The sequence below is a fragment of the Centrocercus urophasianus genome, unplaced genomic scaffold (assembly GCF_019232065.1).
Source record: "Centrocercus urophasianus isolate 14NV4802_14NV808 unplaced genomic scaffold, USGS_Curo_1.0 seq_16, whole genome shotgun sequence".
In the NCBI taxonomy this organism is placed as follows: domain Eukaryota; kingdom Metazoa; phylum Chordata; class Aves; order Galliformes; family Phasianidae; genus Centrocercus; species Centrocercus urophasianus.
In genome coordinates, this window is record NW_024884711.1 from 38,170,343 (window position 1) to 38,188,289 (window position 17,947).

A 17,947-nucleotide genomic window follows, 5' to 3' on the forward strand; every position below is an offset into this window, starting at 1 on the left:
CTTTTTAAAAATTTTTGAATAAAAACCCCCCAGAGAATTCCTTTATATCAAGTCAATGTATTTTGCTTCAGGTGTCTGCAGCGTTTTCAGTATTAGGATCCAGAGATGCTGGAAGCCGGGTACAGCTGAAACATGGCCCTGATTGGAACCTGATTCCTACTAATGCAAAAAGCCATTAAGTCAAGCGTGCATTGGTGTTCTGAACAACTGAAATGGCTGTCAGACATATGGGCACAGCATAATGCAGCAGTGCTTAGCAATCAGTACTTCCAACCAAAAGGCTATTCACACTGTGACCTACATAATAGCTTTAGCCAAGTCAAAGAGAACTCTTTCCATTCTGAGATAAAATAATAATTTAATTCTAATGGTTCACTGGGAATTCAAATACTGATTATCATACTATTTTGTTTAGATAAATGTTGTTAAGAAGAAGCAGGGTTTTGGTTGGTTGGGTTTTTTTTTTTTTTTTTTTTTTTTGAATGACCCTTTACAAAATGGCTATTGTGAGGCAATTCAATTCTTCTCTTTTTTCTTCTCAGCAATAGAGGAAACAAACACATTGAACGCTTGTGATAACTACGAATATCAGAATATGTTACGTAGTGTCTACACAATTAACATCACTTCTAAACACGTAAAAATGACAAAAGAAAAATTTTAAATAGCTAAGCAGAAGTTTCCGAATGTTGGATTCCACAGGGAACTGTGGAAACAGAACTAAATACCCTTTAGAAACTCCCATGAGGATTTCTAAACAAATTAGAATGAAAAGTTTAACAGCGATGTAACATATACACATTGCAACACTTCAAATTAGTAAGAATAGGATAGTTCAAAATACAGTGCTTTCTATTACTGATAGTTTATATTTATTTTAATTTTGAAGAAAAAATAGCATATTATTCCTCTAACAGCTGCAATTATGCAGCTGCAATGAGTATTTCAGTACCTTTTAGTGTTAATTTTTCTGTAGAATTTTTCTGGTTTTCTTCAAAGTTTAAATCATTATCTCTGTCTGGAAGATGTTGCCCATTTTACCATTATCTAATGAAATTTATGTTCCAAAACAACCATTTCTAGTTCAAGTATTTTAAAGCTTTGCTAAACTGTTTTTGTCAGAAAACCATTGTCTTGTAAATGCAGAGAAAAGGCTTCTGAACAAGGCAACATAATAGCACAACTTCTGTTCCTGGTCTATTAGACTGTTCTCAGTTAGCACTGTGAGTACATAAGAATTTAGCTTTAGGGACAGAGAAAACATGTTTTTCTTTCCTTTACATAGCTTTCAACCTATTTAATTGGATTTAAATATTTATTTTACATATCCAGTAGAACAACGCCTGGATGCCTGTAATTAATTTACTAAGAAAATCTTTCTTAAATGAATGCCCCAATGTTTCCAGATTATCTGTAAAACTTAGCTTTTAGTGTCTGTTTATACATAACAAAATATATAACTTCCTGTGGTTCTCTGGAATTTTTGGAAGTTGAGCACTTTTGAAATGGACTAGTTTTTCCTTTCTAAGATTCAGATTTAGACAACTCTAAGCCAAAATTTTTGTATTAATACATTTTAACAGCTGTCACCACTGGTATTCCTGGACACCTGAGAATTTCAAGTAATACCAATACCATTGTATCTACTACCTTCCTATGCAACTGTAGAAGAGGTAACGCTATGTATGTTAGGCATGACTGAGCAAGATTTTGACAGTGTTTCACAGCAGAAAATTCACATTTGAGAACAAAGAGTTCCTATGGAACAGAAAGGGTTAAAATAGAAAGGGTTTAAGAGCACATTACTTCCCTGGTCACAATCATCAACATAGCATGTGTAAATACCTTCAAATAGAAATTAAATCAAATTTAATGTGAAGATACCAGAAATGGTGATTTATTTTCTCAAAGATTCTATACTCACAATCTCATCTCCTGGCAACCAATATCCTTCTTGTTCAATACCAGCCTTTGACCCTTTACACCCCACCGTCAAGGTTTCAACAATAAGACCATCCTTGACTGCTAAACTCAGCTGACGAGTGGTTTCTTTTGGATGCATACCATGGACTCGAGACATATACCTGCACAGAGAGCACAGAAGTGAGTGTTAACGTGAGTGTTAAATTGTAAAATGCATCAACAAATGCATACTCTTTTAAAAGATGCAAAATTACATATACTCTAAGTTTTAGGTTGTTTATAAGTCATCATTACTTATATAATTTTCTCCTTCATTCCAAATGATCTTTACGATGTAGAGCCTTAGAGGAGAAAAGGAACAGTAATCTACAGAGACAATTATCAGACCCAAAAATAACATGCACACTGCTTGGCCTTGTCTTTGCTAAACTTCCCCCTCCATCCAAACCCCTAGAGATACTTCTTGCATCTCTCTAGTATCTCCTACAGGATGCACACTTCAGAATGAGCCTGGAAATGTTCCAGTGAATCTCTGACATGCTCCTGTGTGGAACACATTTATAAAGAACATGAAATTCATGCAACATGTATGAAAACCCAACAGCTAGAGATATAGTAGTAGGTATTTTTTCTCCTTTTCTTGAGATAACTACAATGACCACACCACGATGAATGTCACTGATGTGAGCAAAACATACACAGCCTAAACTGTGTATATATATGAGATCCAGTTGTGAAATGTTGGCCTTAACCCAGTATAATTTGCTGTTTCTAGTCCAACACAAAGTATTTACTTGGAACAAACAATGTAAAATGATCTTCCCTCTAAAAAGGCAACCCTCCTGTTTTAAGATCATTACACTTCATTATTTTTTTTTTTCAGCAGAATTCCAGGAACGTATTTACCAACCACTGAGCACTGAGAAGTGAACTGCAACTGCATGCAATCAGCACATCAATGAACTGACTGGATCTTGACTTGGAATCCATTGGAAATATCTGGAAATATTTTTCTAGCTTTAGCTCTCTTACAGTTACAGGGTTTGCACAATTTCTACCCTAGTTTTGTGTTCTCCAGGTACCCTATCTCCTAGCAAAAAACTTCTGTAATTTCATAGAATCACAAAATATCCCAAGTTAGAAGGGAACCATAAAGATAAGAGCCCAACTCCTGACTGCCCACAGGACCACCCAAAAATCAAACCCTATGTCTGAGAGCATTGTCCAAAAACACCCCCTGAGCTCCAGCACTGGGGCCGTGCCCGCTGCCCTGGGCAGCCCATTTTCCCTGTCCACCGCTCTGGGGCACAGCCTTTCCCTCACCCCCAGCTGCCCTCCCCTGGCAGCTCCATGCTGTTCCCTCAGGCCCTGTCGCTGTCCCCATAGAGCAGAGCTCAGCGCTGCCCCTCCGCTCCCTGTGAGGAGCTGCAGCTTCCGTGATGCCTCCCAGCCTGCTCCTTTGTATACCCAACAAACCCAGGCACCTCAGCCACCCCTCACACATCTTCCCCTCTGGATCCTTCACCATCTTTGCAGCCTCCCTTTGGACACTCCCCAACAGTTTTACGTCCTTTTTGTACTACGGTGCCCAAAACTGCACAGAGCACTCAAGGTGAGGCCATACGAGTGTCCATAATACAGAGCCCTGGGAGTCCTGCTTGTATCCCATCAGCTAATTGCTCACCCACCACCTTCTCTAGCTGTATGCTGGACATTCTGTCCAGAAGGATACCACGAGAAACAGTATCAAAGTCTTACTGAAATCCAAAGACAAAGCTATCAGCTTAGTATACTCTGTTTCATGCTTGATAACAAACTCCAGCAACCACAATTCCTCTGTGACTACCATCACAACCATCTTTACAAAGAGTATAATTACTTAACACAAGAAGCAAATGAAAGGAGAATACTTCTGATTTAAATTATGTTAAAAAAAAAAAAAAAAGAGTTATACCATTCAGATTTTTAGTAACATGGCTGTCAGGAACTATCAATGGTTTAGAAGTTATAACTCACAATAAGAATGAAGTCAGCTCTCTGAACACCTCTTCTCTTTGAGGATGTTTTACTTTCCACCTTGTTGCTGTTTTGGATGCATAAAGATCATTGCTAGGCCTGCATTCTCTTCTAAGCTTCTCCTGAGAACTGGCTTATCCTAATCTAATCTTTGTTTTTCCTTTAAAGGAAACTAAATGCATATAATCATACTGTAAATCTGCAGATTTCTATTTGAGTGCAGTAATTCATACAATAATCAGAGCAACACAGGACATCTGTAAATTGTCGCATGATATCAGAGTCATTTATGTAAATACAGTGGATTGCAGGACACTGAGACTTCATTTTAGGGTAAAACTCCTTAAAAACAGATGCTACCATTTACTGCAGCTTTCACAATGCCTACCACACTGTGGTCCAAGTCTGGCTGGTTTGTATATGCTAATAGTGCACAAAAAGTTACTAAGTAACAATAAATTAACAGAGAAAGAGCAAAACTCAGTCCAAGTCTGTAGTCCATGCTAATATATATGAATCTTGTGCTTGCTACCAGCAAGGATCGAGGCCAAGCGATGACCTAGGAGACAGACATTCTTCTGTGTCGTGCTGGGCAGATGCTCCCTGCTTTTGCTGAAATCAAAATGCAACATAAGAACCTGTTCAAGCAATATTAAACACCACAAATGAGTCTTCCAAGTTCCCCACGTTCCAAGGAGAGCTTCAACAGGCAGAGACTCAAACCTATCACTTCACTTTCAAAAACTGCAAGCAAACATTGCTAGTATGCTGAGTGATATGGAGCTGAAGCTTTAATGCTGCCTGAAATAAGGAGAAAAAACTCGATTGTTTATACTCACGTTCTATGTACAATGTGTGTGTGTGTGCATATGCACACGTATTTATGCAAATGCACACAACCTGATCTTTGAAGTGCAAATTACCTTTGTCAATATTTGCCAACTTTATTGGATTTTAAGCAAATTTCCATTTTAACGTTTTACTAATAACTTCCCTATTTGAGTAACAGCAATTCCTACCCTCTGCAATTTCTACAACTCTGTGATAGTTTTCAAAAACATAGCATTGATACTATGATTGCCACCAAAAATCAAGTTTTAACCGAGTGCCACCCTTTTCTTCAACGCATCTTGCTGAAGAAACCAAGCATTTTGCATAGCATCTTTCGCAAGTGCAGAAACATGCTCCAATAAAATTCTGGAACGTAAGCAATGTGTTTTGTGATATTTGTCATTCACATTTCTGTACAGATAGGCATGTAATGGAAAACAAAAAGCCTTAAACCAACTGTGATGAGCTAAGAGGCTTAATCTGCCTATTCCGGCTGCGGCAGAAGTGAACAGGAGCACAAGGCTCAGAATCTCCCATGTCTCAAATCCAATCTGTTTTCTCAACTGGAGTGAAAGTGCTACCACCAAACAATCATTCTGCCCAATTGCTCCAGCTGTAAGTGGGAAGTGATAAATCCCCAGTGGCTTTTTGTAGAATACTTAGTCAATGCTCAGGCTGTGCAGCCTGCAGATCCAAAAGGGCTGTGCTTTCAATGTTTTTAAATACAGTGCTATCACCTTTCGTGGGAGAGCACAAAGACTGAGAATGTTTTTACTTGGAAGGGTAGAACTGCTGTTAGAAAAGTGCTCCCCATCTCAATTTCTTTTTTTGATTAAGACCTGCATAGTATACATGGAATAGGTATTCACAAAGACTTTAAAACAACATTAGCAGGATCTGCATGAAACTCTCTCTTCTATTTCAGCCAAAAGCCAGCAGCTAAACTAAGAAGCTTTTTAAAGCACAGGGTTTTAATCAGAAGATGTTTCCTTAATAATGAAATGTGAAAAACAGTCATAATGTATGAAACATTGGGTACAAAAACAAAGTTAAACTCTTGCCCAAAGACAGAAAGCACAATGTCAGGAGTTCTAACCACCCCCCACAGACTCACTACTGGATCAGGGAAAAAATACTGAAATCTCTCCATGCAAAGTGGCACTATTAATCCAGTGAATGCATGTTTTTTCCTGGCACTGCATGCACTGAAGCATCTGGCACCAAGAAGTTAAGAAACAAAGAAGAGAGATGAAGTAATCCCTGATTGCTGTTTCCAACAAAAGCTGATTAGCCCTACCTTGGAGGTGGGGAGTCGAAGCAATACTGGTTTATTACCCTCTTGCCCAGTTTTCTACATTAACAGACTGGGAAGTATACTACAGTGTCTACATTCCTGTTATGTAGCCAACCATGAGAAGCAAATCAAAGATGCTTTCAGATGTTTGAGAATACAGCATGGAGAGGAAGTAAAATCCCATAAACAAGCTAACCATCCCTAATCAGCTTGGGGCCTAAAACAACCATTGCAAAATACAACTTAACTGTGCTAATAATCCCCGTGATATAGAAGGAGAGCCTGTTGGATGGAAAGAGGAGGTTTGGCCTGATAATCTTCATATTACATTCCACATTTCACCAAACACTGCAACTGACAAATCTTAAAGCTGCTGCTCAATTTATAGTTCAGTATACACAAATTACAGGTCAGTATTTTCTCCACTTACAAACTGATGGAAGAAGCCTCCTAGAAATTAGCATAGAAGTATCATATTATAATATACAGAATGGCTTATGTTGGAAGGGACTTTAAAGATCACTTATTTACAACCCCTCTGTTGTGAGCAGCAGAAAGTTTTATTAATAATAAGAGCCCCCTGCCTGGTTGTTGTTTGTTACCATCCTTGAAGAAACCTCTACACCATAACACCGCTGAATGCAAATGTAAACATGCTGACCTCCAGAAACAAGCCTCTACCAAAATTAACTGGTTAAATGCAAGTGCATATATAGCTAACACATTTGCCCACCTGTTTGACAGCAAAGAAAAGTTTTAGGGGAGAACATTGGAGGGTAATCATTGGATAGCAAGCAGGTATGTGCAAGTACTCAATTAGTACATGAAATGCCATTCACAAAAATGTGAAACAGCTAATTTTAAACTTAATTGGAACTTCACATAAACAAAAGAGAAATCTTTCTTTCAAAGCTAGCATCAATAAAACACCACTTTCTATCCAACTAGCCAGTCCTCAGCATGTCTTTCCATTCAAAAACTGCATCTAATACATGTGCTTTGTAACACAGCTTAAAACTTAAGAAAAAAAGTCCGTTTTGATCCAAGGGGTGTGGAGGCAGCAGTTCTAAAGCTGGATCACCATGGGAGCAAAATAGATACAGAAGGAGCTGGCACTTGCAGGGATCAGATGGTGAACTTTTCGCCTACAGCTGTCGCACAACTCACAGCTCTTTTGCTTGGTGCTGTATAAGACACAACATGAAGCCAAACAGAGCTTAATATACATGGACACAGAGCAATGCACAGAGCCAACTCAGTCCTTAAAAAGCCCTCTTGGAGGCAGCAGTGGTAGTACATACTGAGACCTGCGACTGGCATCACAGTGCTGTGCTGGTCCGAAAGGTCTGGCAAAAGAAGGAAGGAGGAGGAAAGCTGACACGGGTTTAAAAAAGGAGAAAAGAAAAAAAAAGAAAATCTGATTTTTCTGGACTTGTGAAGAATCGTACTTTCAACCATCTGAACTCATCAAAAGGAAAAAATACTGAAAAAATGCAAGAATCGCTGTCAAAGAATGAAGTAAAATACACACAGAAAATAACTGCCTTATGTAAAACAACACAGTGTGCCAGGTGTAGATAATTTTAGATAAGGTGCTAACTTTAGAGCAAACATCATAATTGTCATCTGATCAATTAGCTCTGTCTCTGGTGGATGCATCTGCCCTGCACTACAGGAAGCTGTGATGCAGATCTCCATCAGATGAGCAACTCGCCCTGGGAAAAATTGGGGTCTGAAGATTTCCATGCACACACACACACAGTGCTTATCTCACAACTGAGATCTGATAAAATATAGCAGATCCCATTCAACTGAAATGAAAAGCTGCCATTAATTCTAAATGTTACCTACAGGTATGTAAAAATGTCCTAGATTCAGAGTCAGACCTTAAGGAATAATGCATAAAATGAAAGGAAATCAGCCCAAAGTCTATTCTGAGTTTTACATTGTGTTCCTATCTCTGCTGATGTGTTTTGCTTTTGATTCAGAAAACTCAGAATAGGATGGTAGTTTTACAGAAGGCTCACACTCATCTTTTAAGACTTATTTTTTAATTTGCAAAGAATAGGTCACTTGGTTACACTGAAATGGAAGGGATGTCTATAGCTTCTTTTAACAAATACAGCTGCATTGTGTAAGAATTTAAAATGCTGAAACCCAAATTTCAGGAATCCAACCAGCTCTCCTTATGGAGGTGAGCTGAAGTTCTCAAGTTCTCAGCTTCAGTTTCTCAAGTATCTCAAGTTCTCAGCTCCACCTAAATGTAGCACTGTGCTACAAACCAACTTCCCCCACACAAACTAAGCACTGTAGGCATTTACGTTTCGAACTAATGCATTTGAAATATATACTGCCTCCTTGCCAGAAACGTGAGAGCTGGTCTGAGAGCTGAAGACAACGTAAACACATATAGAAGTTGAACTGTTTACACTGGAGACACAGCAGCACACTTCTGCCTCCCCCCTCCAATTACTTTTTGATATGCTTACAGTTACTAAAGCTTTGATTGTGGATTAAACACTATGAGATAAGAACAACTGAGCTTAATATTTCTCCTCTGTACATCCACTCCATGGAGACCTGCATGCATGCACTCCCATGTTGCTTGAGCCATGCAGCCATGGACAGGGCTGCTGCTGGTGCAGTGTTTATATTATCTCCATTTTGTGCAGTCTAAGCTTCCATATGGGGGACACACAGAAACTGAACTGTAGAGAAACCACAGTTCATTTATTTATTCTGACATCAGTGTCTACAACATTCATTTTGAAGACACTACTGCTCAAGTAGGACATGCTTTTTAAAAATTGTTTAATTTCTCCTTACTGTTCTAGAAATACAGTACTTGTATGAACACAGAACCTGATTTTTTTTATTTGCGCCTTTTTTGTTTGTTTGTTTTTAATAACAAAGGATGCATAAGCTTGATAGTGAGCTACGAAATAGAGAAATTCAGGAAAATTTAGATCTGCCTGATGCTTTGGCTCTTGCTGCTAAAACAAAGGGAAGGAGAAATCAAATTTGTGCATGCTTTTAGATCCCACTGGCACCGTGCAGTTTCCTACAACTTTATCCTCTGGGTCATTTCTTTCAAAATCACAGTAATTTTAACTCAGGTAATTCCTTGTTTCAATAATTTTAATTCTCATTCACGCAATTTTACTATCCTCTTAATACTGTATAACATACCAATGTGACCACAGAAAGCAAGTAATTAAGGTACTGAACTATTCAACCCTTCAACCCTTATCTACAAAAATCTCCTTTTCAAAACTACTACCATCACCTTCTTAGGGAAGAACTTATCTAAAGGAGAGCTCTACTGCCAGTTTTCCAACCAGAAAGTTGTTCACTACAGGTAATGCTCAAATACCACCAGTCAACAGGAATGCTAATCCTTAAGTGCCATTAAATATGTACAAATACTTGCACATATGCAGAGGTACAGTTCCTCCAGCACTTTGCCACGGACATACTGGAGAGGCAATTAGATAATACATGACACAGTATGCAACACCCTGACTGGTACCTTACAGATGAAATGTTCAGCCAGCTTATATCATATCGAGTGTCTCAAAGCAAAACATGCCTAAAAAACATACATTAGAGTGCTTTGATGATTTAGCTTTTAGAGTTGTCTACCTTATTTTACTTTCATTCTTATCTGACGTAAAAGTAACAGTAGCTTTTTTGTTTGTTGGTTGGTTGGTTGATTGGTCAGATTAGCTTTAGCTTGGCTGAGTTTCAAAGCCATCCCACCGTCACACGTGTGTTGATGTAACTATCAGCTAGGGAAAAGCACAATAGCTGGAGCAGCCATCAGGGCAGTGCTGCTGTTTTGGTTGTATCAAGGGGAATATGAAACCACAGCCTATGAGCAGTGCTCTGGAGATCATTTTCTCTCCACTGATTACAGAGAAAGCCTTGATGAGCACTTTAGACCAGACAGCAACCTGTTAAATTGCCACAATGCACTCACTTTTATCCCTTACCACTAATAGAAAAACACATTTATTTACAACAACAAAAAAAAAAAAAAAAAAAAAAAAATGTTATGATTCGAGCAAAAATCAATACTGCTTGTGAAACAAAAAGGAAATTGGCTTGCTTTTAGTAATCAGAAACAAAGATAGCCCACTGAGTATTCCGTGCAGACTTCAATAGGAATGCTAACAGAAGCATGGGATTCATGCAAATACTCTTTGTAATGAAAATGGAGATGGTGATTTCCAAGTCAGATATATTTCTACTACTTTCCTTCTATACTGGAATTAGCAGTTTGTGTGTACTGCCCATGAAAAGTATTAAAAGTTGAACATTGTGATTTTCATAGTAACACATATGGAAAAAAGAGTTTAAATGAGTTTGCAATCATTAGCAAACATCACAAGAGGTTGTATCACTGTTGTCAATAACCATGGGTTGGAGCTGTTAATCACTGTATTTTCCTGCCATGCTCCTGCTCAGCCCAGAGATGGCTCCTGACCCAATGAAGAGCGTTGATGTTTGAACTAAAAGCAGAAAAACATTTTCGTACCAATACCACCTAAGAGCATTCTTAAGAGGATAGCTATTTATTAGGGAAAATTATCAAGCAAAACTGGTGAAAACATCTCATCAGCATCATCTACTTTTTTTTTTTTTTTTTTTAGAAAAAAAAGGAACAGCATGAACAAGATGTGTTTGTATTAATATTTCCAAACAAGGCAAATACACAGAAAGTTTGGTCTCACTTCAAACTCTAGTGCTTAGGTTTGTAGCCCTCAACAAAACAGCCATACAGATGCAATGAACAGTTACACAGCCAGCCACAGCAACCTTCCCAATCCACATAGCATAAAGCAGCAAAAAAAGGTGGCAAAGCTGGAAGTACACCTGCTAGATGTTAGACCCTTCTGAATGGTTTCCTACTCTGGGCAGTGAATTACTCCTATGTCAGCCAGTAGTGAGATGAAGACTCACTAATTCGTATAGCAATGTTCTTTATCACGTAGTAGGATACTGGCTTATCACCATCTTGAAGGAACAATTATCCCTAATAAATCACAAACTACACTGCTTAAAATATATGAGCTTCTTTTTACATCTTTCCTTAAATACTTAAATAATGTGATTAGATGAAATCACAAGTCAAGAAATGGTCTCTGTCAAGTGAAGAGCTGATGAGAAGCAGAGCAATTAATAATATATATTATAAACTCAAGACGACATTTTAACCAAAGATCCTAATTCAGAAATTTTAATTTTTCTATTATCCAGAGCAAATGCAGTTATGATCTTCACAGCCTTTTTCCAAGAAATGTTCCCCATTTTTTCCTGTCATCACTGCCTCTGCCCTCCTTGGTCAAAAATGCCTAAAAGCAAATCCTAAACAGGAGCAGTATTAAAGCCACATACCCTCCAAAAGAGATAATAATGAGCTCATAAATAAAATTAAGACTAAACCAATAGTAACAAACAGATAAAAATTTAATGACCACTATAGCTATCTATGGGTAACAAGGGTGAAATTATTCCACTGTGAGCCTTCCTCGCGCAACAGTCGACAGGCAGGCATTCCTTCTTAAGAGTCTTACAAAATATGAGTGTTGAGCCTAATTCCTCCCTTTCTTCAATGTTTCTGTGAATCTGGATAATAAAAATTGTTATTAGGTTCCTGAATATTACCTCATAGATCAGTTCTAGGTACAAATCTCCAAGTAAAACAATGCATTAGTTATTGCGCAAAAAATGATAAATTCCTTGTATTTTCTCGTATACATGCACACAATTATTTTGTTACTTCATTTCTACATAATTTGAAAATCTCTGAAAATTTCAAACTGAACATATAATTTAACATCACTGCAAAGACATTAATATACAGCATTAAAATTTTGGTTTGTAACTGATAATAATGCACACAACTCAGAGTTTTTATGTATTATCAAAAAAAAATTTTACTACAAGATTGTTTTTTATTTTATGAATATGATGATTTTTAACCACCCTGACTAAAATTAGACATTTGTTTTTTTCTAGAATGATCAGTGACTAAGGATTTACAACCATTACAACTCTTGATTTGTTGCATTTATGTTAAACCAAGGGAAAAGTGTTACAGAGACAGAAAAAAAAGAAAAAAAAAAACCACAACATGTTTTCTGGTTATAAGAAGCAATGGAAACAGTCTAACAGGGGAAAGAGAGAAGGACAGTAAAATGAAATGAATCGGTGGAGATTGACTTAGTAGAATCAGATAGAAGGAAGCGCCTTGTCTTTGGCTATATCAGAAAACTCATAAAGAAATATCTAAAACGAAGAATTTTCCATGTTGTCATCATCTGGTAATGTGTTTTTGTGTATTCCATAAGAGACAGATTTGTAACCAACCAACCCAATGCACACGGAATTCTGTTTTCTCCGAAGTGAACACTGAAGGGATGCAGCCACTGGAAGCAGCTACGTGGCCTGCTGGGAAGTAGGTCATGCTGCTTCTGGTAGGAACTCACATGCCACACTTTTGCTTACACTTACATAATTAGGAAGTGGAACAACATGGCAATGAGAAAACTTCACTTGACTATTCCTTCTCATCCTTCCCCAGATCGTAAAATGGAGCTTTCTGAGCACCTCCCTCAGCACTGGCTTGTGCCACCACGGTACAACTGGCCACGTTTAATTATCACATACTAGATTGTAAAGAGTTGCTTTTAGTAACACTACTTGATTCATGTGGTCACATTTAAAACATAGAGGGCAATGATGTGAACATGAGCAAAAGGAGCCAGTAATACTGACTAGAAAAGAAATCAAGCAGCCATGCATTTTTACAGCTAACAGGAGGATGCTTTGTTTCAAACAATCGTTTTCAGATAAGCCTATACTGCAGGAAGGAAAAGGCAGATACATTCAGAGGAATGGTTTGACAAAGGATAAGAAACCACCAGAGCAGAAAAACATATCTAAGTTTTCATTTCAGTCCAAGAAATATCAAGTGCTACAAAAATTTTGCTCAGGTAAAGTTAAAAAACAGTATTATCTAGTTCTAAATCCAGAATAATCTGTTCTCTTAATCATTGTCATGACTTACTATTTTTGTTTTTGCATGCCTGTTTATTTGCAACATCCAAAATACTAGTGGGATTTAAATTATCATCAGATGTACTATAAATAGTGACAATTTTTTGTAACAAGTTTCTGAGCTTCAAATAAGCAATACTGTAAGCATCTTAATTTTACATTGTGTTTTTTTCCTTTTGCTTGCCATTGCATTTCATATTCTTATTTATAAGCTTTTGTGATTATTCTCTCTACCTGTTCAAATTGCTCATTCTCATCTTTGCTCTAATCAGTGCTTCCAGAATTTGATTTTTGTTAAATAGACAGCCTAGGAGAACAGCGGGAGAACTAAGGCAACAAAAACAAATTTATGGATGGGAGAGGCCCCTAACTTTAAACATTCTTAGAGATTGACAGGAGAAATTTCACAGAGTAGTGTTTGGAGAAGCAATCCCTCTCCTAGCACCGTCATACACTCAATCTGCTAATGACTCCACCTCAACTATGGGACCACAAAACCCCTTGTCATTTTTAAACTAATTTTTCATTACTGAGTAATTCTTCTCTGGGATGCTCTCCCATCAATGCTGGTTAATGTCAGTCAGCACAAAGCCAACAAGGAACTGGCAGAGCCTGCTCTATGAAGGGTTAGAATCCTCTCGGTTCTCTTAGATGATCTGACTTAGCTGCACTTCTATCAAATCAGAATATAACAAAAAAGTCCACAAAACAAATATGGGAAAACAGTTATACCCATTTAAGCACCTCGTACTTGACCATCCCATCTGAATGCCAATTTAAAAAGATGAGAGTCTGTGCATCTATTTGTGCAAAATACATTTTTGTATCACCAGTGTCGTAAAACAACTTTCTGACTGATGAAACATATTCATTTTTGTGTAGCTTAGCTTAGATTCTCCAATTACAGCATATCAGCTTTATCCCAATTAATGGTCCTTCCATCAGCGTCATCCTGCCCAAGAAGCTGGGACACTTCTACCCTGCAGACTATGGTCACTCTCAGTTTAATTCCAAAGCTAAGTAATTCTCAGGCTCTGCTCTGCAGGAAGCCAACTTGTTCCTCTGGAAAGAAGGGAAAGCATGGCCAAGAGGTAAGTTTGCTCCACATAGAGAATATGGATGTAAACCATTCCAAGACTGGCCCCTTCTGCCCAGGGCACTCCAGCACTGGTCCAGCATGCTATGTGACCTCAGATGCCTTCACGCCATGCCTAGTGGCAAATTAAACAAGCCTCCAGCTTCAAGTTTCAAGAATAGCATGGCTGTGGGCTGTGATATTTTTGGCTCTTAGAACTGAAGAACCACACACACATAGAAAATAAACAAAGAATACGTCAGGGCCAAAGAAACACTCCGTGAGCCAACAGCAATGCAGTGTGGTCACAGTATATCTGCTCCAGAGGTGCCAGGTCATTCCCTGTCACAGCACACAAATACAGTACAGGTAGAGCCTTTATTGGAGACACGGAAAGTAGCCAATCAACTAAATAAATCATATACTACACCAAAGGAAGAGGAAAAACAACACAAGAAAGAAAGGATGAGAGAACAGAACTATGCTTTGGTTCTTCATATTACTGGTTTAGAAACCAGGATTATCTGTTTAAAATGACAAAAGCATGAAAGCTGCCAAAATAGTGGTTCCAGAGCATCATATTTGGCAACTGGGTATTTTGAAAACATCACCTTACTAGATAATGAACTCTGAGCCAATCATAAAGATCATGAAATGTTCATAAAGTGGTAGTGAGGAAATCCAATTCCTAGACAGAGAAAGAATAAAAAATTAATAGTTAATTAAATTTTAGGAGTCCAATTATCTGGAAGGGAATGATGAAGAAAGCACTTTAAAAGGCAGTGGAAGCCTGGAGTAGCCAAAGAAAGAGAACTTTAAAAACATGTCCGTACAGAAATACTTACTAGACTGCTATGCAACAGAATATCAATAATTTATCCTACTTATTTAAATATGTATGCCTTTTTTTTTCCCAGTGTATTTTAATGCATTTTATTCCATAGAATCAATTTTTGCGGTTATCTCAAATCCAAAACAGATGGAAGATAATGAGGAAGAACTGAGAAAGTCGAAGCATAATTATAATTTTTAACACACTTTTAGGATGAGCAATTTGTCAAGCTGCACTCCTGACAGAATTCATGATATACAGAAAGCTTACGGCATAGTTAATCCCAATCATAATCATCTAAATAATAGACATATTAAGGTTAAATTAGCTCAACATCAGGCCTAGACAGTCAAATAGATAAATACCTTTTAGAAATATCATTTTGTTAGTAAGTAATTTGGTAGTTTAGAAATGCCAGACATATCTCTGTTGCTAGACTTTTCAAATGATTATAATTGAATGACTCAAGAAATACTAGGACAAAATAAGAAGGGAGTATTTTTTCTACATATTATTAAAAATAACCAGTACCACCGCCTTCAAATGAGCTTTACCCTTAAATAAAAATGCATTGAACACACTGGAGCCTAGGTACTGACTGAGGAATTTACTTCTATATACATACAAAATTATCTTCCAAAGGCAGTTTGCTCTTCAAGTACTGACTCCTTTAAATTCACTGCATCTATTTCTTGTTGCTATTGGCTTTCAGTCCTTCATTTAGTTTTCAAGCTACTCCATTCAATGGGAAGTAACTTCCCAAGTAAAATGCATCTCCACATGCAGTCACTAAAATTGAGGAATTCCTTTCATTTAATAATTTGGTGACAGTTTTGGAGACAAACCTGTCCCTGTCAATGCTTTTATTTAAGTATTTATCTAATGCTCCAATTCTTAGCCTCTTTTTTTTTTTTCTATTTCTCTGCGTACATTTTTAATTCCTTCATAAATAGATGCCTTTTTGTGTTTCTTACACAACCAGTGAATTTCTCAGTATAATTGCCAAAAATCCAGTAAGCTTAACAGTTAATTGCTTCAAGTCTCCTGCTCATATTTTCAAAATTTTCTAGAGAAAATTCTCCTCAATATAAGTTTTCAATCACATCCTAATCATGCGTTTTTCCATTCTTGCTTTTCCTCATCATCAAATTTAAGAGCAAAGTACACTTGATTTAGTCTGCTTTTAATTAAAGCCCCTCTTTCCCTACAGGTTTTTCTGACAATATCAGAAGTACTTTCTAGTGCTCTTGGCTCCTCCTACACTGTCCTCCTGCAATTATGTTCTCTACAGAAAACGTGTGGCCAGTTTTATTCTTTTTTTTTTTGCATACTTTCAATTATCAGTATCTTCTAAAAATATTTATTTCCCCAGATATTTTTTTGACAATTACATATCAAGTGTAAAAGTTACATACTACGTTATTGTAGTGTGTTATATAAGTTAATCTTTTTATATACTGACTTAAAATAGTTCATTATCTACAAACTATACATCCTCTGGTAATATAAAAATATTATCAACATTTCCACCCTCAATGTAAGAAGTAAACACTCCCTGACATGCGCAATGGCTACTAGCAAGCACCAGAAGGCTAAGCAAACCAAGTAAATGAAATAAACTGGGAATATCAAAGGGACAGAACCATGCTGAGCTTCCAGTTGGAGAAAAAGGCCCACTAACAGATATATTTAAAAGTAGCGAACCATCTCATGAAGAAATCAGCAATACAGATTGTGCTCTAACGGTGTTTGACATAACAAGTCACAAAACACAGAGGACAACCTGTCTCTTGCAACAAATGAAAGCCCAGACAAAAAGCAAATAAAAAAACACTAAAATCATAAATCATCTGTTTAACTTTCCAATCAGTATGTGACACGGTAGGACAACTGCTGTTTACCTCAAACAAGTATTCCCCTCTTTCCCCACCCCCAGAAAAAATCTTGCCTTTTAGGACACTTCCATAAATTCCATCGTTATTACTCCTTGCAAATACTTTTAATGTATTTAATTTTTTTAATACTTTTAAAAAAATACTTTCAATCCCAAGACTTGAAGTAACAACACTTCCAAAATTATCTTAATACAAATATAAGAATCTCCCTCCTATAGCTATAACACGTTTGAAGTACAACCAATATCTTCTGACCACAGTTTTTATCTTACTATTCATACATACACCTATGTACCTAGGCACAGATAAATTGCAATTTTATTTGACTAAATGATCCTTCAGCCCGGAAGAAGACAAGTTTTTTTTCAGTTTTCATCAGAAGAGAAATTCTGACCCCCCTCTGATTTCAGAAGCTTACTTTGAGTATTATATGACATGCATGCTCATTTACTAAGCATTCTGTGTATCTCCATCTAGGCACAGTACTGGAAAGCAACTCAAGGATTTCTCTCTTTTCATTCCTTGTCAAATGTTATCTCCTTGAAAATATCATACAACTGAAACTAGATAACACCTGTCACTGAAGTGCAAGCAGAGCATTTACAATGTCCTAGCACTTTTCAGATTACTCCTTACTGTTAAATCAGTGTATCAAAGAGACAACAAACTATTCCAAGCTTTTCAGTGATCCTCTAAACTTCTGTAATATTCATCTGTCTCAAAGAACTATGGCTGCTCGCATCTCTGTTTAGTCACTTGAGGTATCTTTCTTCTGATTAGAGATGAGTCATACAATTTGGATCTAGACTTTTAAAATAAATCAAACAATCCTTTAGTTACTAAGAGCAGTACCTAATTACTTGTTTTCTCAACCTTGTTTGTAATGATGGGAAATGTCTTCTCTAACTTCACCTAGCTAAATGTTATTCTCACCATCCTAAAATAAGCATCTCTTGTAAGAGTGGGATGAATCCCCCACTAGACATGCTCATCTCTTTTTAATACGGAAAAAAAGAGCA

General features: G+C 37.2%; 1 protein-coding gene across 6 annotated transcripts in view; it reads right to left on the reverse strand.

Annotated features, from left to right (window-relative positions):
• Positions 1-17,947, reverse strand: part of ZMYND11 (zinc finger MYND-type containing 11) — a 101,891-nt gene that overhangs the window by 41,566 nt on the left and 42,378 nt on the right. For all 6 annotated transcript variants that reach the window (XM_042817560.1, XM_042817559.1, XM_042817555.1 and 3 more), the window contains one exon: positions 1,925-2,084. In XM_042817560.1, coding sequence (XP_042673494.1) covers positions 1,925-2,084 — 160 coding nt within the window. The remainder of the gene's footprint in view (positions 1-1,924; positions 2,085-17,947) is intronic.